Source organism: Taudactylus pleione, unplaced genomic scaffold (genome assembly GCF_031769625.1).
Source record: "Taudactylus pleione unplaced genomic scaffold, aTauple2 ptg000212l, whole genome shotgun sequence".
NCBI classification, from domain to species: Eukaryota; Metazoa; Chordata; class Amphibia; order Anura; family Myobatrachidae; genus Taudactylus; species Taudactylus pleione.
The window spans coordinates 2,512,709-2,534,564 of NW_028284614.1; the positions used below are offsets into that span (position 1 = coordinate 2,512,709).

Below are 21,856 nucleotides of genomic sequence, written 5' to 3' on the forward strand. Positions count from 1 at the left end.
TGGGGTGTGGTTACCTTCCCAGGTTGTCTCAAGCACCTGCTCTTCGCTTGCTTGGTTAAAGGACCTAGCTCAGGCTAACCCCTGTGGTATGGTGTGTTAGAACTGAACAAAAAAGAGGGCCTGTGAACATCAGGAATGATTATACTTCTGTGACATCTGTATGCTGTGATTTGTCTCGAACACCTTTGGCAAGGGACTTGTCTTTTTTGAAGACCTTGAGCAATAAACATCTTGCCTTAAGACACCTGTATCTGCTTGAAACCTGTGATTACCATAGTAGCGCCAAATGCTACTCCGTTCACTGGCTGTTCTAGATTGAGCCCAGTGTCTCCAAGCTGGAAACTTTTGCCAGCTACTCAGTTGTAGACTGGTTCATAGTAGAGCTGAGTGTTTTCGGTTTTGACTCTCGTCAAATTAGTGTAAGTTTGGATTGATCTTACTGGATATCCAAAACACGTGGGAGTCGGAAAGCCAACAAGATGCTGTTTAACAGAACAAAGTAAAACTGTACTGCTTATCTCTTGTTTATAGTGAGGGACCAGTAAGAATTAGCCTACAACAAACAGGAGGCGTTGCAGCAGTGTGTCCACATATACCCAGAAGTTGTCGGTTCCAGGTGTAGGTATAGGAGCCTGGTGGTTGCCAACCACTATGGAGTGGGTTACTGGCGGTAAGTGGGAATCTCTAGGAGCGTTGGAGTAAGCTCACTCAAGTTACTCAGGTAGCAGGAGCCACCCTCTATGTCATCAGTGAACAAAATCTGTGGTTGCCTGGCGGAACGAGGTCACCCGGTCACAGTATCCTTTAGAATAGTTTATAGATGGGACAACGTACTCCCTACTCTATATTGCTCTTATAAGTCGTGATATAAAAGCATCAAACTGTAGACCAAGCGCTTTTCCACGCGTCCTAGAAATCAGAGGTGCATTCACAGCAGGGTGCGTCACCTGTTCTTCTCCCTAGTTCACCCCTCCCCTTAGAACGAGCAGGTCCCTCATCCCTCCCTTACCACTATCCAAGCTACCTGTGCTCTTTGTTTTTGTGTTTTTTTTTGTCTCCCTTAACAATTCTGATATTGAATGCTTGCCAATATGTTGGGTGCAGGTTTTTCGAGTGCTGAAATACCTTACAGCTCTCTGTGGCTCACCACTGCTTGCCCAAGGTATGAATATTACCGCTTTCTAGTGATGGTAGATAGAGAAGCTCTGCTCTTCTCTGTAGCTGCTTGAAAATGTTTGCTTATTGCGGTGTAAAGTGTCCGCATTCTAAATAGACTGTCCACCCAGCACCACAACTGATATATTAGGCCCTTATACACACAAGCAGTGCTGCCTTGCGTCCAGAGACAATCCTGTATTCATAGGCCGGAATTCAATTGTTTCCAGCCCCCTTCATGCCAGACGGAGCTATTCAGTTGTTGCTCCTATCGGGCGCGATCAGCTGCCGGCGCACTATTTCAGCTCACGCCCCCAGGGGGATGAGAGGTGAAATGGGCGAAAAGTGACCCGTTTGGGCGCCCAAACGGCACTTTTCGCAATTGCGGCCAGCTCTGTGGTTGGGGGTAGCCATAGTGTGTGTCTTTACCTACAGAATGATCCTTCATCAAAGGGATGAACACTAATCTTCTGAGCCTTCGTACACATTGTGTTGGTGAATCCCTTAGCAGGGCGGCTTGTGAAGACCCTATATAACCTGTATGAGTCAATGGTTTTCTTATGTATTCTTTTTCATTTAGGGGCATATTTATTATCGGGTTCTAGACCCGATAATTACAAAATCTTATTGCCCGCTTATTGCGGCAATATGAAATTACTGTTCGCCTGAATGTATTAATAGTCGCACACAGTGACAGGCTCCGATACTTGGTAATTCCACAATAAAGCAGTTCCCATAGAAACCTAAGGGGGCCGCTTACGTGATCGAAAATGGGAGGCATACATTCGGGGGTTATTAATTAATATTTGTGGGTTTCCCACAAGTAATATTTGATAAATAGGCCCCTTAGTAACTTTCTTTTCTCATTAAGGGCCTTATTTAAATTTAGACGAAAGTGCAGTTGCAATTTTTAACTGTTGCATCTCTGCTACCCACTCCGAGTAAAGCTGGGTGCACACTACATGGGTGTACAGCACGACATCGCTGGCGACGGGACCCTGCATGCGGCAAGTGCATACACACTTGCCGATGACTGGTCCGACGGGGGGAGGGAGGGCTAGGTGTCACGCTGCATTCTCCAGGATGGCGTTGTTAGCGACACCCCCCCCCCCCCCCGTCGGCCCTGTAGGATCTGTTTCTAGTGACCCGCGGGAGTGCACATATAATGGATACACACTAGACTATGTATGTCATTCTAATTCACTAGATCTGACGACATATCGTCTAGTGTGTACCCAGCTTTAGTCATATCCTCAAATCATGAGGTGCGACTCCCTCGCCTTGTTGTGCGCAGCTCATTTCCACATGCATCAGCGACCATGTACCATTGGACATTCTGAGAAACCATAGGGTTGCGTTAATGTTGGGTGGTGCGGCTGTTTGCATACGGCAGTGGATTGCTGCCGTGGGCCTCTGGTTGGGGAGGGGTGTGTGGCCTGTGGGTGGGGAAGACTGAGGGCAAGCTGTTTTAGAGGGGCGCCACTAAAAGGGCAGGGCGCATTTTACCGTTTTTAAAATGGGGACAGGCTGCGGCGACCCGCTAAAACAGCCTAGTAGGAACACTGTACGAGATTCAGGGAGTTGGAGATGAAAAGATTGTGGGTGGGGAACAATTTGTTACAGGCAGATCTGGCATTCCAGAGGGCACAGGAGAGAGGGACAGAGATGTGGGGAGAGATGTGAGATTATCACGGTTGCTGTATCGTGGACGTGTGGTTGTTTTGCAGCAGGGAGATGAAGAGGGAGCTTTGGGATGGTGCGGGCTCCTGATCGAGGAAGGGAAACTGCAGGTGGTAAGCAAGGAGGGAGTTTAGTGTGATGCAATTGCGTGATTTAAAAAAAAACGCAAGTTGAGACCAAAATAAAGGTCTCGGTTTACAAATGCAGAAATCTCTTTTATTTTGCTTATCAGAATGTTTATAATTTTCAGTCGATGTCTGTTCACCTCCAGGCTTTAAAGTCTAGAACAGGGGTCTTCAACCTTGGCCTTCCAGCTGCTGTGGAACTACACATCCCAGCATGCACTGCCACCTTTTTGATATAACAGCATGCTAAAACTATGGCAGTGCATGCTGGGATGTGTAGTTCCACAGCAGCTGGAGGGCCAAGGTTGAAGACCCCTGGTCTAGAATAAGTATGAATGATTCATGTTGGCTGGTAGTAGCCCTCTTGTTAATCCACTTTATTAATGACCTGGTTCTTTGTCGCGTACAGCACAACCAAGATAGGTGATAGCATGGTGAGGAACAAGTCGTGCAGTAGACAAACATGGAGGTCACTAGTGAATCTAGGAAAGTAAATAGTCCTCACGCTGGCCATGGAACAGCCCTGTTGAAGGACCCGATTTTCTACTCTCTCCTTCTGTTGTATTGAGCTGAGTGTTACGGCATGTTCTATGAAGCATTCTTCCATTGCACATAGCTCCTCTGTGGAATGCCAGTGTTTTATCAGTGCCTGTGTTGTACAGCTCTTAGGAAATAAGTTGTTTAGTGCTGGAATAAACAGTGATAGTGTAAATACCCCCCCCTTCCTCTCCGATTCCTGGTCATGTCATACATAAACACCACGCTAACCTTGATCACCTCACCAGATAAAAACAATCATACATAAACACCACGCTAACCTTGATCACCTCACCAGATAAAAACAATCTATTGTACCCCAATCTCTGAGCTGCCTGATCCTCTGCTGTCTCCAGTCAAGTTTTACAATGGAAACATTTTTGTAATTTCCATCCTCGGAAGCAGTCATTTTTATTTATTTTTTTATTCTGGGTACCCTTGGAGACTTGGGGGTTTACTATGTTCCTGCGATAGGAACCGTTGTATATCGCTACGTAGCTCCGATATGCATAATGTTCGTACCTGCAAATGACCGTTTATAGTTTTCTCACCCCCCTCGCCAGCGGAGTAGCAATTAGACAATGCGCGCAGTGAGACGTGAACTGGAGTAGAACCTGTGGTAACGCCATCTCAAGATGGTGTTGTCTAGTGGCGTAAAGCGAAACTTTTAACCCATTGGTAAATTAAGCCGACACCACAATCCTCAGTGAACCGCGATGGGGCATGCCGTAAATTGCTAAATTAGAGGAACCGCAAGAGAAATCGGTTATTACTATGTGGAATCTTATTACTGTGCGGAATCCCTCCTATTAAAGAGAAGGAAGCGGCAATAACACGTTTTTCTGGCAAAAAAAAGCCAGATAAAAGGGGTTATCGCTGCTCCGTTACTAGACCCCTACATTTAGGTCAGTGAAGGACAACAGGAGGTCCTGGGCATGCACATCCAACTCCTTGCCTTTACTTGCTGGCCCCAGCTACTCTTCACTGTGTTTGTCTTCTTTGTATATTATAGGTTGTTTAAAAGGCCTATTGTTGCGCATAGGTGGTTTTCATTGATTTAATGGGGTCGATTAAATTATTTGTGCTCCCGTCTCTAAAGTGGCCAGGAGCTGATTCCATTCTTTTGGGCAACCAGTGCTGAGGCCTTACTTACCGCGGTTTTCTGATCACACCCTCCTGAGAAATCCAAGTAAAATAGGACTTTGGGGCTGGGTATGAGTGCCGAGCGCGCCATAATTGCAGCATGCTGGGCACTTGGGATGCTGGGGGGCATCAGGTTGCCTGTTAGTGGTTTTAAATTCTGTTGATGACTACAAAGTTATAGTTTGTTTTATAGATTAAGTTGAGTTACATTTCTGTAAAAGTTTTTTTTTTTCTTTTAACCCCGCCCCTTCCCCAAAACCCCCCCGAGTTTCTTCGTCATTTTGTCCGGCAGTTTTCCCTGCCTGGGATCTGGTAAGAAGTGCCCCTCTATTGATGAGCAGAAGACTTGTACAGGCGGACATGATATGCGCTGCCATTTTGTTGAAGCAACCTACCCATGAACATATTATGTTTTTTTGTTATTTATTTATGGTTTCTTATATAGCGCAGCATATTCCGTTGCGCTTTACAATTGGAGACAACATTAATAGAACAAAACAGGGTAGTAACAGACAGACATAAAGGTAAGAGGGCCCTGCTCGCAAGCTAATAATCTATAGGCATTCACAAACTCCTTGTTCTCGTTTTTCTTTTATTTTAAAGAAGCTTTAATGTTGAGCCAATGAGCACTTGTAATGCTGTCAGCCTCATGACAAGCGATTGTTGCGCTGTCGTTAAAATGGTGGTAGGATGACTTCGCCACTTTGACGGTATCCTCATATTTTTTTTTTCTGTGAACGCTACAAAAAAGAATGCTATATTTCAGTGTAACGTCCCGTAACACCTACCTCATGCTATTCAGAGAATGTTTTGAAGAAAAAAAGATTTCTTCAGTGGATACAAAATGGAGGACACACACCTATTAATAATCTGAGCTGGTGCCTTTTAAAGCTGTAGTTTGCTGGAGGAAAAGAATATGGTATTGTGACCTGCTTCTGTCTCATGTGTAAATTGTTTAGTGACAGTGTTTCACAGCTTCCCATGTTACGGAGAAGACTACTCCCCCATAGGGGGCTAATTACTGGCGTCACCTCTCATCTGCTGGCAAATGATGAGGGATTTTTGTTGATGGTGTGCGCCTGACATACCGAGCATCGATCAGGGCTGTGTGCTTATAATGCCGATATCAGATTATGTGACTGGTTTTAGGATGTGCAGTGCTGCTGCATGGGGGGAAAATAAATTAGCTGGCAGAGCTATCTGCAGCCTCCCCCACACTATGGAATACTAGTTACTTGTCTCCGGGGCTGGCGTGCGTTGGCAGAGCTGTGTGTGTGTGTGGGATTTTGTTGGGGGTCGATCAGCAGTGTTAGGAGAGGATTAGGGTTCAGTATGGAGCCGTGCTCGCAGAATGTTAATTCTGGAAGCTGCAGAGCAGCATTAAGGGTGCCCTTGCAAAGCGCATTAGACATGTCGGATCCTGGCTATCTGGGAAGCCTGTCAGGCAGCCTACTAGAATTGCTATTGGGAGTCTGGAGAGACCGGCCACTCCGCAGCCAGAGAGTAGCTCGCTGAAGAGCACCTGTCAAGGTGTGGAGACGCAGCGAGAAGGAGCTGGCTTCTCCCCTGAGGCAATATGACCTAGATAGGAGTCTTCTTCTCTCTGCCTGTCACTGGGCAGGTTTGATTCATGTGGTGTTAGGGAGGCAGAGAAGAGCTGGGAAAAAAAAAAAAATTCAGGGACTTTTAGATAGCAAATGAGGGTTTAGGAATTCGGGCCAGGCCGCATTGTGTACATCCTCCTTGCCTAAGCTAGGACTGAGAGGGTATTTGTACATGAGGAGTGAAGGCAATGTATATATATATATATAAATATAGCAACACAGCGTTCAAGGATGATTATTAAATGCTTAAAGGTTGTGCAGATAAAGACCTATTCCTAGCATCAGCGTAAATGCCCACTAGGAAGAATATAGATGAAACGCAACTGAGGCCGCAATGCCTGTAACCATTCCTCCCCTGCTAGTATCTACCTTTCATGCTCTCTCCAGATCTCCCAGCTATGGTTTGTCCCGTCTGCCCCTACTCCTTAGCCCATGTACCAGTTCTGGGCTGCGCAACTTAATTGGCGCTGGAAGTATTTTACGGTCATTTGAACGGATTGTAACATTACAAAAATAAAATGCCTCGAATTGGCGCAATTGACAAAAAAGAATTTCGGCGTGCATGCTGGGACTTGTAGTTTCAAACGTTGGTCACTGCCGCTCTAATACAGAGGTTTAGGACCATCAATCTCGGCAGCGTATAATTGCTGGCTCTGAAACTCCCATCAGGAATGGTTATTAAGCAGGAATGGCTGACATGCAGTTATCTCTTTATCTGACACAGTCTCCTTGCTGAAGGGAAGATGACTAGAAGGTATCTTAAATAATTCGCTTTTATTTAACTTCATGCTTAAGCTATTGTGGTAGAGTCTAAGCAGCAGATATGAGTTGTACTGTGCTGTGGACTATGTTGCTGCTATATACACGTGGTCAGCAGTCATTTACCATTGTTTTAAGTGTTTCTCTGAATAATCTGCATTCAGAATTGTTTTTTTTTTTTATTTCTTGGAACAAATCTTTCTTATTAAAGGGCGTCATTATTTAAATGTACTCCATGTAAGAACTGCCTTTCATGGGAAGCGCAAGTTTATGGATTTTATTTGTCTACACTAACCCACCCCAGTAAAGCCTGATGGCTTCCAACGTGTGTGCCTGAAGTGGGCAGTGACTTTGGCCCTTGGTGAGTGGCCCGTCTGAACGGCGCTTCTGTAAAACCCCAGTTTATTGGTTGCTGTCTCTTGAATATTGTTCTGCGCACATAGGGGCTGATTCTGCAGGGCCCCAAAAAAAGGAAGTAACTGTGCACCCGCAAAACCATGCTGCCCTGCCGATGGGGCAGATGTACAATGTGCAGAGATTTGGGAGGGGCGTGTCTCAAATCTAAATTGCAGTGTAAACATAAAAGCTGCCCAGTATTTGTGGGCTACATGCAAAAGCAGCCAGTATTTACCCTGCATGCAAAAAAAAAAAAGCAGAATGTATTTGCACCCCTTGCATTGCAACGTGGTTTGTCCAGATACACAGTTACTTGCTTCATCTACTTTGCTCGCAACTGAGAATCAGACCCATAATAAATGTGCATTGTGTGCAAGCAATAACTGCACATAATTAGTGCAGGGGATTTAGAAAATAAAATACTAGACTAATGTTTTTAAAGTTTCTCGTTTGGCCCTTCTTAGAGCATTAAGATGTTTAGGTGGGATGCAGTCAGGAAGCCGACTGTCGAAATGCCGACCGCCGGCTTCCCGACTGTCAAATCACGGCAGGGTACTAATGACAGGCGCTGAAATTCCGACGCCTGTCATGATACCTACACCGGGAGCAGGGGCGCGGACAGCCGCTGGGGGGAGGGGGGGGGGAGGGTTAGGTTATGGGCTTCTGGGGGGGGAGGGGACTTGGGGTTAGGCACCCCCCCAGGAGGGTTAGGGTTAGGCACCCCCCCAGGAGGGTTAGAGTTAGGCACTGCCCCGGGAGACTTTAGGTTTAGGCTGCGGGGATGGGGGGTTAGGCACTGAGGGGGGGGTGTTAGGGTTAGGCACCCCTAAAGGAGGGTTAGGCGGGGGAGTAGGGTTAGTAAATACTTACCTTTTTAGCTGTCGGGATCTTCATTGCTTCCGGTCTTCCGGCGTCGGGATTTGAACACCGGCGGTATTTCATACTGTTCCCGTTTGGGTTGTTGCATTTCCCTTTCGAGGTTGCATTCTTCTTCCAATGTCTGTCACTAATCTTACATTTGTTTTGGGGGTAGGGTGTGTGTCTAGGAATTGTACTGGATGTGGTGTACTGATGATCCATTCACCGCTGGGGTTTACGTACTTGCTACATGAAATTGTAGCTGTACTGAATAGTTACTATGTGAATGGTAGGGAGGTAGGGGGAGTAGGCTGCGATACTATACCTTTTGTACCTTGTGAAGTTATTTTTGTACTGAATGTTACGTGGCTGATCTCTGGGACAGTTATTTTTGAATGTTACGTGGCTGATCTCTGAGGCAATTATTTTGACCCATCTTTGATGATTAACTTTTTTTTGTTTTCCCCACAGTAAATCAATTCCACCGATATCCCATACCCTCGCAATCCTGATTCCGCAAACAATGTATGACGGCTACTTACACCTAAGCCTCCCTCCGGCACTTCATCTCCCCAACGCTGCCGGAGAACATTTCCACAGACCAGCCTCCCGTACCCGATTCATCCTAGGATTGGACTTTCGATGGACATGCCATGGTGACATGAACAGGATGAGTTAAGGGTTACCTACAACATAACCAAGGTGTGTGGGCTTGCGTTTGTGAGTGCTTGTACCGCTCCTCCCTGGAAGGTGCAAGGACCATGAGCTTGTCCCTGAAGCCACGCAGGTTCGGGAGGCCAGTAAGCCCACAGCTGGTTCTCTTGCTCCTTTTTGCCTTTTGTCTTCTGAGTGTCTTCATCTCGGCTTACTACCTGTATGGCTTGAAAAGGGGACTGGAGCCTTCAGGAGGTGATGGGCAGTCCCCGGATTGCGATGAGCCCAAGATTAGTCCTTCACGCTTGCTCCCGTTGAAGCCTGTGAGACCGGTGGACTCTTCCCGCACTGACCCACTGGTGCTAGTCTTTGTAGAGAGCCTCTACTCTCAGCTTGGGCAAGAAATAGTGGCCATATTAGAGTCGAGCCGCTTTAAATATCGAACTGAGATCGCTCCAGGCAAAGGCGATATGCCTACGCTCACCGATAAGGACAGAGGGCGATTCGCACTCATTGTCTATGAAAACATTCTGAAATATGTTAACTTGGACGCATGGAATAGAGAGCTACTGGACAAGTACTGTTTGGAGTACGGTGTGGGGATCATTGGCTTCTTCAAGGTAAGACGGGTACGGAATTGCACGGTGTCCTATACAGCATCGTAGAGACTGTTTTACGCTGCTGCCATATATTACAGATTGCTCCAACAAGTTATTAGCATTCCTATGTATGCCACCTACTTGCCTCGTTAATCATTCGGAAAAAACATAATGGATAATTTAAGTTAAACGTCTTGTAATGCAAGCGATATTGCAGACCTATCCCGCGTTACTGTCCTTATCACAACACGCCGCTGTCCCCATACAATGCTGTGAATGAGCTATTGATCAAGTTCTGAAAACTAAAAGATTCTCTGATGGCTGCTGTCTGGCCTCTTCTGATAGCGTTAGTACGCCCTTTCCAGAGGACGGGTTATCTGAGGAAAAGAGAGGGTCCATTTAGATCCCACCGGCTCTCGCAGTACGCAATCCTGACCTAAAGCTCATGCTGGAGCAGTAACACTGGCAGGATAGACCCGGCTGGTAATTTTCTCCACCATTGTTAGAGATGAAAGTCCAGCTCTTTAGAGTGGCTAAAACAGCTGCTTATTCATAAATTGCTTGGAAAAAAAAAAGTTTCTTCTCGTGCTGAATGGTGGTGAGAAGGAATTTTACTTCAGACTTTCAACAAGCAAAGTGATATATAGGCCCCAATAGCCTGAAAGTGATAGCATTAGGACTGATGACCTGGCATCCCAGAATCAGTGGAAATTTGGTTTCTAAAGACGTGACTTTGGCTTCCTTCTTTAAGGTCAACTCATTCTCTCTCTTTTCTGTGCTGCCACGAAGACCTAACTCCTTTAGTCCAGCTGAGTGGCCTTAATCCTCTGACAGCGCTGTAAATGGGGCATTGTTCTTGGACTGGGGTCTTAATGGACATCTTATTTCAACTGATGTCTTTCTATTCACAAAGTTCCCCTCCCAGTCTGCTGAACAACACATGGCCTTTCAAGTCCATTTCTCTTCAACGGGAATTATTCTTTTTTTTTTTTTCTTTTTTTTTTTACACTTCCCTTTAGTCAATACAGAAAAATTAGCAAAATTTAATTATATCTTGAATATAATTAGGATTTATATTTATTTTTGTTACATTTTATGGGGAAGAAAAGGAGATGAATCCTTCTGCGTAGCTGTGTTCGATAGATTGTATAGCGGTTACTGTTTGCTTGCTCACCAAGCTTCAAATAGGCCCGTTCAGATATCCGCTCTTATTTGCAGAAAATAAAGCCGAACCGATTGTGGGCCTGATTCAGACTCGGTCACAAGCGCTGAGCGCTCGCAACCGGGTCGATGGTGGCCCAGAGCACATGCGCACGACGGAGCCGCCTCGTCGTGCGCATGCGCGAGACCCGGATAGTGATGGGCAATCCGTTGCTCTGGGTCTCGTACCAAAGGGGGCGTGCTGTCGATGTTGAGTGACAGCACGCCCCCTTTGGTGGGCGGGGCGGGGGAGTGGCTAGTGATGTCAGTGGGAGTGATTTTGGCTCTGATAGAGCCAAAATCACTCCGGGGCTTGCGGTTGAAAACCTCAACCGCAGGCTCCGGCTCGCAGTTTCGATGGTCGCGATGGTCGCGACCATCGCGGCCATCAAACTGCACGCTCGTATAGGCTGTGGGTGGTGACCCACAGCTATACGAGCGTCCAGGAGGATGCTCCATTTTTATGGAGGGCGGCCCACATTCAGAGCGTGCGCTCTGCTCAGAGCGTACGGCTCTGAATGAGGGCCTAAGGCCCAAGGAGTCACGGTGCTTCTATACACAGAGGGCTAAGGCCCAAGGAGTAATGGTGCTTGTATATACAGTGGGCTACTGCTTGCAGAGACACAGTACTTGTATACAGAGCCTGATTCAGACCTGCTCGTGAGCGCTCGCAAGCGGGTCGATGGCGTCCCAGTGTGCATGCGCACGACGGAGCCGGGTCCGTCGTGTGCATGCGCGAGACCCGGATAGCGACGGGCAAACCGTTGCTCCGGGGTTTAATACCAAAGGGGGCGTGCTGTCGATGTTGAGTGACAGCACGCCCCCTTTGGTGGGTTGCCGGGGGCGTGGCTGCCCAGACGGAGGCGTTCCCATGGGAACGCCTCCGTTTGGGGCCGGCCCCACTGACATCACGAGTGATGTCAGTGGGAGAGATTTCGGCTCTGTTTGAGCCGAAATCTCTCTGGGGCTTGCGGCAACGAGACCCTACCACAAGGGTCTCGTCGCAAGCCCGATGGTCTTGACCATCGCGACCATCTTCCTGGTCACTCACTATAGCTATAGGCCGTTCTAAAAACGCTGTCCGGCTCTGAATCAGGGCCTGGGGGCCTGATTCAGAGCCGCTTGTAAGCGGCTGCTCGTTCGTTCCGAGCGATGTTTGCCCAACTGCGCATGCGTACGGATTGTAATACGCATGCGCAAACCAGTCAGTGCGGCCGAAAATCGTTTGTTCGCTAAATAGCGAATGCCTGCTATTTTGAATGACAGGAGGAGGCGTATGTGGGTGGTAACAGGGGAAGGTGCTTGAAAACGGGGAGTGGAGATCCGAACGCAGGCGTGCTTAAAGGTCAAAACGGGCGTTTTATGCGTGTGCATAATTAATACAGCAGCGTCACTGACCACGTCACTGGGTTATTTTATAGTCAGAACTGCTCGCAAATTTGTGGTAGGAAAAACCAACCACAAGAATAGCGAGCAGTTCATACGCTGGTCGATGTACTCGATTAATCTAATAAATAGCCGACATGACGTAGGATGCGAGAGGCCAGGGGGCGTAGTTATCCAAAAAACGACCACAAGTTTTGTTCGCTCGTTCAGACGTAGAGGCGTGAACAGACCGCAAAGAGCGAACGGTTCATTTGAATAGCCACCCCTTTTTTCTGAACGAACGACCGCAAATAGGGTCCGGCTCTGAATGAGGTCCTGTGTTCCCAGCACGTTGGATAAGAGTAGGGAAGTGCCGACGTAACCCATAGAAACAGCGCCCCCCGGTGGTCACACTGCACTATAAACTAGAGCCTCTTTACCTTATCAAATCGATTTGACTTTAGTATATGATACCTATGTACTTCATGCAAGACTGTACAGAAGTGTGTAAATGGATGACCATGAATAAATTCTGTGTAATGATGACTATTCTGAGTTATACTTGATTGGTTTCATAATGATGCAGTGTTATAAAACTAAACAACAGGCAGTTATGGGGTTATCTATTTTTTTGTGTTATCAGTACATTATACATGATACAGCAAAAACATTTTTGAAAAGAACGGCTAACTACAACTAACATTGGTAACTTTTTGTAGTTCCCAGTACATGTGATGTAATGTGTACACTATAATTTTGTGACCCGAGTAGGTAAAGTTCTATCTTGCAAGGTCTCCATTCCCCCATACCTTATTTTTTTCTAATTTATTATAGTTTATTTCTATTTCGCCACCATTTTTATGCAGAGCTGTACAAAGAATATATTATTCGTATCCAATCCTGCCCCATTAGAGCTGGCAGTCTAAATTCCCTATCATACAGGCGAACACACACTAAGGAAATCTGGAATCTGACAATAATTAACCCATCGTGTGTTTGGTGTGTGGGAAGAAAATGGCGCACCCAGAGGGAACCCCCACAAACACAGGGAGAACATACAGGGGTCAATCCAATTGGGTGCGAAGGTTGTGATGTGCCATTGCCACGCAGTTTAAACGCCGGCACCGCGTGTCACACCCTTCGCTCTCCGACCCGAGCCTGGATTTGCATAAATTTGCTCTGAGCCCTATAGGGCTGTGAGCAATATTAGGCGAATCCGGGCTGCCCTAAAGTGCGGCCATTGCCGCGATGACTCGCACCGGCGAGATCATCGCGTACAGTTGGATTGACCCCATAAACTCCTAACAGATTAGGCCATGACTGGGAGTTGAACGCATGACCTCAGTGTTGACGGTATGTACGATGCATCGCATTTGCAATGCTGTACGTCCTGCCACTTATAGGGTACAGACTGACGTTAACTACGCCAGTATGTACCTAGAAACGCGATTAGAATTGCAAAGGACAGGTCTCCCGGTAATAACGGCATTTATGGGGGGTTTGACACATTCTTGCCCATAGTACATCCTGCTCTCTGTGAGGCAGCAATGCTAACCACTATGCCACCATGCTGTCCTAAACAAACTATCACTTTATTTTATTTTTTATTTTTTTTTATTACTTTTTCCTAAATACAACATATGAGTGTGGATTATTCCGCACAGTAGATTTTGGGAGGTATTTGGCAACAAAGCAATTATACATAGAAATATCCCGAACATAAAGCCGACTGCGGTCAATCCAATGAGGTGCGAATTGAGAGTAGTGACATGAAACTCGCAGACTTCGCACGAATGCACGCACCCGAAAATTCTCCAATCCAATTAAAAATGCCTATTCACGGTACTCGCAGCGGAGGTTTTGCGAATTGACTGGCAAATGCAATGTGAGAGAAGTGCATGAAAAAAGTGGGGAGACCAGGACTCGACAAATCCCGGTCGCCATGGCGACTAAGATTTTACTCCTGGCGACCGAGTTTTCCAAACCCCCGCCACCGCAGGGAGGATCCATTTGCCGGGCGCCCGCTGAAATTTTACCAGCGGGCGCCCAACTCTCCACAGCGGCAGCCGAGGGCTCACCCCTGAGCTCCGGCATCTGGCTCCCTCCTACGGGCACTATTGGAATGACGTCTCTCCCATAGTAACGAGGAGCTGCGGACGTCGGAGCTCACTCCTGAGCTCCAGCGTCCGACTCCCCCCACGGGCACTATGGGAGAGACGTCATGACTTCTCTCCCATAGTTCCGAAGAGCGGCGGACGGCAACGGACGCAGGATTAGTCATTAGGGGGGTGTCCAAGGGGCACAGCACGGTGTCCCTACATTTTACCCTTTAAAATAAAGATTTTCCTTTCCATCTCTCACCCTCAGGGAGGTGCGACTGGAAAAATGCGGATTCAGTCTGACTGATTCAGTGCGAGTTGCTAATTGGATTGCAAAATTAATTCACTATGCGGATTCAAAGAGAAAACAGAAACTCGCACTTCGCAATTCACACCTAATTGACCCCTCTGTGTGTCTCTGTTATGACCCTGGTTCCCAGTGAGTTCATAGACAGCGTTCTCAGTTTGGACAAGCTCACAAAATGGCTGCTTCCGCTGTGCGTGTGCATCACATGCTCTTTAAAATGAGGTATAGCTCTGTCGGGGTAAATTTAAATGGTACATTGCTAGTAGCAACCTGCATATTATAAAATATAACAATAATAACTTGGAACCATGAAAAAAAAAGACTTTTGCATGAAGAGACTGATGCGGGGAGCTCTTGTTTTATTGGACTATAAAATCCCTGCAACATATGTTGTTTTCAGAGTAAGTCATTTTTACGGCATCCAAATACACCAGGCCCTCTCAGAGCTCCGTTCTTGGCGTTCGGCTGCTTTAGCACATGCAGCTGTACAGACTGCGTAATGTTAATATGTGAGCTGTTCCTGTCTGTGTAGCCACATGTAAGACTTTACGGCAACAATAATAATTTTATGTTGCACGACATATGAGGACTGCCTATGTCAGCAGGTTTCCCTGTAACCTGACCCCGGCAGACATGTCACCGGCCACCTGTTTGCTCAACTTTTCCTTGTGATCCTGTGGATGGAAAAATAAATAGACTTTGTTTTGAAGTCCATAAATATTATGTAAGTTACAGTCTTTCCGCATGACTTGTCGTCCTCCAAACTAGTTACCATTATTTGCGGGGCATGGATTGGGGGAAGGGGGGGTGCTACAACGACTGCCTTCCTGTTTCTGATGTTTTTGCCCTAAATCGGTCATGCCGAGTCCTATATTTGCCGACTAGATGGCGGCGCGTTATAATAACCAACAGCCTAAATTTGGTTAATGTAACTATCTGAAATAATCAATGTGGTTATACTATTCTCTTGCTGGGTTACTTTGCATTTTTTTCGGCTTCTAAATGTCCTGTGACATGTACTAAGCACATTGTTTTGTCTTATGTCTGTTCTTTTGGGTTCTAAGGGGTCTATGTACTAAGCATTGAAGACAGAGAGAGAACACCCAACCAATCAGCTCTTAACTTTCATTTTTCAAACACAGCCTGTAAAGTGACCGTTAGGAGCTGATTGGTCGTTACTTTATCTTCCATCCGGTTTATCTCACCAAGGCTTATGGCCTCATTCAGACCCGCTCGCAACCGGGCCGATGTTGGCCCAGTGCGCATGCGTGAGACCCGGATAGCGACGGGCAAACCGTCGCTCCGGGTCTCGTACCAAAGGGGGCGTGCTGTCGATGTTGAGTGACAGCACGCCCCCTTTGGTGGGCGTGCCGGGGGCGTGGCTGCCCAGACAGAGGCGTTCCCATGGGAACGCCTACCATCTGGAGCCAGCCCCACACAAGTGACGTCAGTGGGAGTGCTTTCGGCTCTGTTTGAGCCGAAAGCACTCTAGGGCTTGCGGCAACGAGACCCCACAAGGGTCTCGTCGCAAGCCCGATGGTCGTGATGGTCTTGACTGTCGCAACCCTCTTTCTAGCCGCTCGCTTTAGCTGTGGGTGGTCACCCACAGCTATACAAGCAGCCAGGAGGCCGTTCTAAAAATCAAGAAGGACGGCCCTGATTCAGAGCGAGCGGCTCTGAATCAGGGCCTTAGTACATAGACCCCTATGTTTGCTTGGGACTTTGTAATAGATACAGTGGTATTAAGGTAGCAACGTTTGCTGTGTTCAAAGTAATACCTGACGTTTTCTCAATTTCTAAAGCATTCCCATAGTTACTTTTGGATACCATGACCTTTTAACGCCGTTCTATAAAACTATTTCCTAATAATCCTTTTGACCTTTTGTTTGGGAGCCGACAAACTGTGAAAACAAGAATTCAATTTTAAGTGTCAACTTTAAGTGTTGTAGAGATTGGTCCAGTGGTAATCCGAAAGTAGCGTACTGATGCAGTTTGTTGGTTGTCAAGGAAACGCGTCGGTGGTCTACCACTAGACTGCTCTTTACAACACTCTCAGTCTGGCTGGTACAGTTGTAGAACACATCTAATCTGAGACCCCATGCCACCTTAGTACGTGGGCGAGAAAATAAACAACTCTGCCAGGACTTATTCATTTTTAGGTAACAGGAGCATTTAGTCCACATCTGTATTCTTGTGTAGAGATGTGGTTTAGGGCCTAAACAATCAAAATATATTATATGGCTCAGCCCGTCCACCACCGAGTCCTGTTACATTTACCACCCATGCTTGGTCCTCTTGCGTCCCGTTGCTGCAGCGTGCATAATGTGCCCAGTGTGTGCAGAGGGAGCTGGGGCATGCCTGGTAGGTGTGACATGTGCCGCAGCTGTGAAAATTTGATGACCCAATTTTGATCAGTGTCCAATTTTGTAATAATAGACATATATATTAATTTGTATTGATGTCATGAGTGTTTTAAGAACTTAGTGTTGGCTTGATGCCCATTATATTACACTTTGTTGTTGTTCAGGAGTGGGGGATTTAATTGCTTTTTGGGGCGGTGATGAGAAATGGGCGCCGGGTGGAGCAATTCAATGGTTTTGCCGTTCTGAAGTGATTGCAGTACTTATCGCGCTTGTCACGCCCAAGTGCACCAAGTTTAGCCACATAAAGTGGCTATACCCGTGCAAAGTCTTGGTTAGTTTGGCCATCCAAAAACTCTACTTTCTGCTGATTTCTGTTCGCCACGAGCAGAAGTCTGGGCACCCACGGCACTCGGACCCTGGTCATAGCAACAAACTATAGCTCCATCGGGCGCCTATCGCTAAAGGGCACCTGAACACAAATTGAATCTCCCCCAGAATGTCACAGATCCTGACATGAGATTTGCCCAAATGTGACACCTTGCCGCGATATGCGTTTGCCACCTCTGCGATCTCGGATTTACCTAATGCTAAAGATCCTTCCTCCTCTTCACCTGTTTAATGAGGTCACACAGGTTACCGAATTTTTCTTGAGTCGTTTTTAGCCTCCTAGACGAAAGGTCTTTCTCCGCACAACAGGTTTCAATTTTCGCTGCTTAAACGGATGAGAATCGTCATTATAGATCGTCTCCCATACATGTCATGCGCGTTTTAATCTTTTGATGTGCGCGATTTTTGCCGAAGTGCTAAATATCACCTGTCCCTTTGCTTGGTGTGTCAGTAAAGCCGCAATGTTTAACAAACCGCTCTTTGTCCCCTGAGCCAAGTATTTGCTTTGTTCCCTCTAGGAACAGGTGTGAATATCTTGTGTGCAGGGTAAGCGACGCTGAGTATGTGCCCATTAGCGAGATCTCCAGTGTAAACAGTGATGAGACAGAATATGACTGGGCTTGAGACCAGGGGAACGGGTCGTAAAGGATTTTATAACAGGTTTAGAATGACCTTTTAGATATGCAGTGGAGGCTTATACGACAAAGCCAGCATTATTCATGTCGTCTAGTTATTGGCATTCTGATCGCACTTTACTTAGGGGGAGATGTATCAAGGCTTGGAGATGATAGAGCACAACAGTTTCCCAAATCAACCAATCTGCTTCTGTCCATAGACTGTGCTAGACAAATGACAGGTAGAAGCTGATTGGTGGCCTTGGGCTACTTCTCCATTTGATCTCTCTCCATGAATTGATGCATTTCCTCCCTTGTGTATCTTTTTCTTCCAAAACATAGCTGTGGTCATAACTGCATTAGACTGAACATTCTTGAACTTGTTTCTTTCCACCGCAGGCCAACGAGAACAGTCTGCTGAGTGCTCAGCTCAAAGGATTCCCCCTCTTCCTCCACTCCAATCTAGGACTCAAAGACTGCAGTATCAGTCCTAAATCCCCCCTTCTGTACATAACCAAACCCAACCAGGTGGAAAAGGGTGATCTACCAGGAGAAGACTGGACGGTCTTCCAGTCCAACCATTCCACCTACGAGCCAGTTCTCCTCGCCAAGACCAAGTCGGCAGAGACCATACCTCATCTCAGCGGGGACGCGGCACTGCACACCACTGTGGTGCAGGATCTGGGCCTACACGATGGCATCCCAAGGGTCCTTTTTGGCAACAACTTGAACTTTTGGCTCCACAAGCTAGTGTTTGTAGACGCCGTGTCCTTCCTGACCGGGAAGAGGCTGTCTCTCCCCCTCAATCGCTATGTTCTCGTGGACATCGACGATATATTTGTCGGCAAGGAGGGAACTCGCATGAAAGTAGAAGACGTGAAGGTAGGAGTGGTAAATGCTGGTAGTGTCTTCTTCAGTGTGGGTCCAGTGACCAGGCTCCATTTTGTGGATTGTGTTTCTGTTCTCCTTAAGTGACTGCCGCCATTTTGTTCCAGGCACTGTTTGACACCCAGAATGAGTTGAGAGCGCACATCCCTAATTTCACCTTTAACCTCGGCTTTTCTGGAAAGTTCTTCCACACAGGTGAGGGGCGTTGACTATAGTATAGATACATTTTAGTCAATCCATGAAATGAGAACATTTTGAGTTTATTGTGAGGGGAAAAATAAACAGGATTTGTGTATATTAAAGGAGTTCAGAGGAAAAAGGGTGTAATTTTTGTTTCGTTGAAATAAATAAATAAATGAAACCAGTTACTAGCTAAAATACACTGCTGGAACGTCTGATTTTATAAAAAATCATTTGACTCTATGGTTAGTGCGTCTTCTATCCTTATGTTGGACATACCAAATATAGGGTTCTATGTACTAAGCCTTAGACAGAGTTAAAGTACCAACCAATCCGCTCTTAACTGTCACTTTAAAGGCAGTGTTTACAAAATGACGGGAGCTGATTGGTTGGTCCTTTACCTCTCGCCAAGGCTTAGCACATAGGCCCCTTAGCGCATACTGATTTCCAGGAGTAGTGGGCTCACTCAGCGATGATCCCTATAATGACAGGCCTCCTAGTTGTAGCTACCGCACGCTTGACTCCTCTTAATGAAATCCTTTTCATTTTGCTATTTGTTGTTTCATGAGCGTTCTAAAACTTACCTGATTACGGCACCGACCCCTCCTCAATATGGCAGGGTCACCTAAAGGCGGGCGTGACCTGAGCGTGTCACCATTACCTTGCTCTCTAACTGTCCTGAGTAATGGCCCAGATATATTTTGCCAGTCATGTAAAAATTAATAGAAGTATTTTGATCCAATAACAGTGGAGGTTAAAAGGTAAATAAATAAAAAAACGCAGTAAAACGCGCTCCTTAGTAAATGGCGCTCTCAGCCCTGTGAATGACACACCAGTGTTAGTTTGCTTGGCAGCGGAGAAGCTCTATAGATTATTTTCTGCTTTTTGCTTTTACTCGTGGCGCCAGGTACGGACGCGGAGGACGAAGGCGACGACCTATTGCTTTCTTACGTCAAGCAGTTCTGGTGGTTCCCCCACATGTGGAGTCACATGCAACCTCATCTGTTCCACAACCAGTCCGTGCTGGCAGAGCAGATGGCCTTGAACAGGAAGTTTGCTATGGTGAGTTCATCCACTTCATTACAGTAGATGGTTGCTATGATTTCTGTCCTATGCTCGGGGGAGATGTATCAAGAAATTTTGAAGAGTGGAGAAGTCGCCCATAGCAACCAATCAGCAGCTAGCTGGCATTTGTCAAGTACATTCTTAATGACAGGTAGAAGCTGATTGGTTGCTATGGGCAACTTCTCCTCTTGTCTACTTCTAGACTCTTACAGGGGTATTCAATATGGGTGCGATAACATCGTTTTTGCATTAATATCGGAGCTATGACGTCATTATCGCAGGTTTTACTTTTACACCCTATTCAATTTCAAAGACTTATCGCAGTTTTGACAAGTCTTTGATAAAAAACGGTGATAACTTTTCACCATTGAATAGGTGTCGAAAGAAATTGCAGAATTGTGGTTTAGGGGTGCAGGCTTGAAAAAAATAGCCTTCACCCCTCGGAATGACTTTTAAAAAGAACTGTGTCAAAAAAAGTTTAAAAAAAAATAAAAAATAGGGACACCCCAGAAAATGTATTTAAAAACTGGGGTGCAAAAAAAAAAATGGGAAAAAATTGTTTAACAATAGGGAAATAGGTTCAGGGCTATTCTGCAAGTATGCGGCAGGTGTTTTCTAGAATAGAATTATAGCGGCAGGTGCACAAATGCAGAATTTTAAAAAAATTACTTTAGGGACACCAAAATATGCTAGTACCCATTTTCATGTACCCCAAATTTGATGGGACCACTTAAAAAAACCGGAAAAAATAACCTAAGTGCTCTTCTGCATCACTTCTTCAATGTCGGGAAAAAAACACCTGCTGCGGCTATTTAAATCCCCGACTTTCAATTAAAGGCTAAAACGGGGGTACCCATAGTGTTCCCCCATGTTTTTACAACTTTAGGGGGGTCTTACAATTATTTTAATGAAAAATTCGTAACTTTACGCAAATCCAACTTCGGAGTTTCCCGATTTCGTTAATTTTATAATGAATACGGGGATAAGCGGGAGCGCGCACCAGACTTTAACGCAGGAAAAAACTCCGATATGAAACGTTAACTTCGACAGTGAAGTTAACGTTTCATATTGAATACCCCTCTTAGTAAGGCTTGATACATCTCTCCAGTGACTTTGTCTGCTTGTCATGTTGACTTGTGATTGTCTTTATCTGCTCCCTGCAGTGTAGGTCAGTGTTAGAGAGCAACTAGACCTAACCCCCCCCCAAAAAAAAAACCCAAACATTTAGCTATTTTCTGCTCAAGTGAAAACTGCAAGTTGCTCACTGCATGCTGTCAACTTCTCTTATGATGCATACACGTGGTCAGATTTTGTGTCGGATCTGAACAATAACGATTTTAAAAATCGTTCATATCTGAAAGAAAATCTGACGTGAGCCTGCAACGATGAACGATGTGCGTGCCCACTTGTAAGAGAACGATATCTGACATCTGATGTGTTTGCAGTCAGATTTGGACGATTCCATTCATTTTAATACAGTCTGAAATCGTTCAAATCGTTGGTATTAATCGTTCATCTGACAGATCGGACCATGTGCTCTATTACAGTCCATCCCTCATGAGTTGCTGATCTCATAGCTAAAATGTGTTACAGTAGACTTCTGTCACTTCCTAATGGCAGAGTCTAGCCTTTTGTGTAGTAGCATTTTTTATCCCTAGCTTTTATCACATTCAGAGCAGTCTGGCAGCCTTTTGAGCAATCATCCTGGGGTCTCTCATCCAGGAAAAGACTGGGGTGGGGGGGGGGGGGGGGTTGGTATAAGTAGAGTCTGATTCCTGGAGCAGTTACACACCAGGCGAGAAAAGCGTCCATCTGATCCCACCGCGGTCTCCCGTCTGTCTGTGTGTGTGTATAAATTAGCGCACAATTTGTCAGCCT

The 21,856-nt window shown here is 46.2% G+C and overlaps 1 protein-coding gene across 1 annotated transcript in view; it reads left to right on the plus strand.

The window, feature by feature from the left end:
- Positions 1-21,856, plus strand: part of NDST1 (N-deacetylase and N-sulfotransferase 1) — a 67,648-nt gene that overhangs the window by 23,311 nt on the left and 22,481 nt on the right. Inside the window, exons 2-5 of the mRNA XM_088478254.1 lie at positions 8,729-9,531; positions 18,245-18,727; positions 18,841-18,928; positions 19,821-19,975. Coding sequence (XP_088334380.1) covers positions 9,019-9,531; positions 18,245-18,727; positions 18,841-18,928; positions 19,821-19,975 — 1,239 coding nt within the window. The 5' untranslated portion in view covers positions 8,729-9,018. The remainder of the gene's footprint in view (positions 1-8,728; positions 9,532-18,244; positions 18,728-18,840; positions 18,929-19,820; positions 19,976-21,856) is intronic.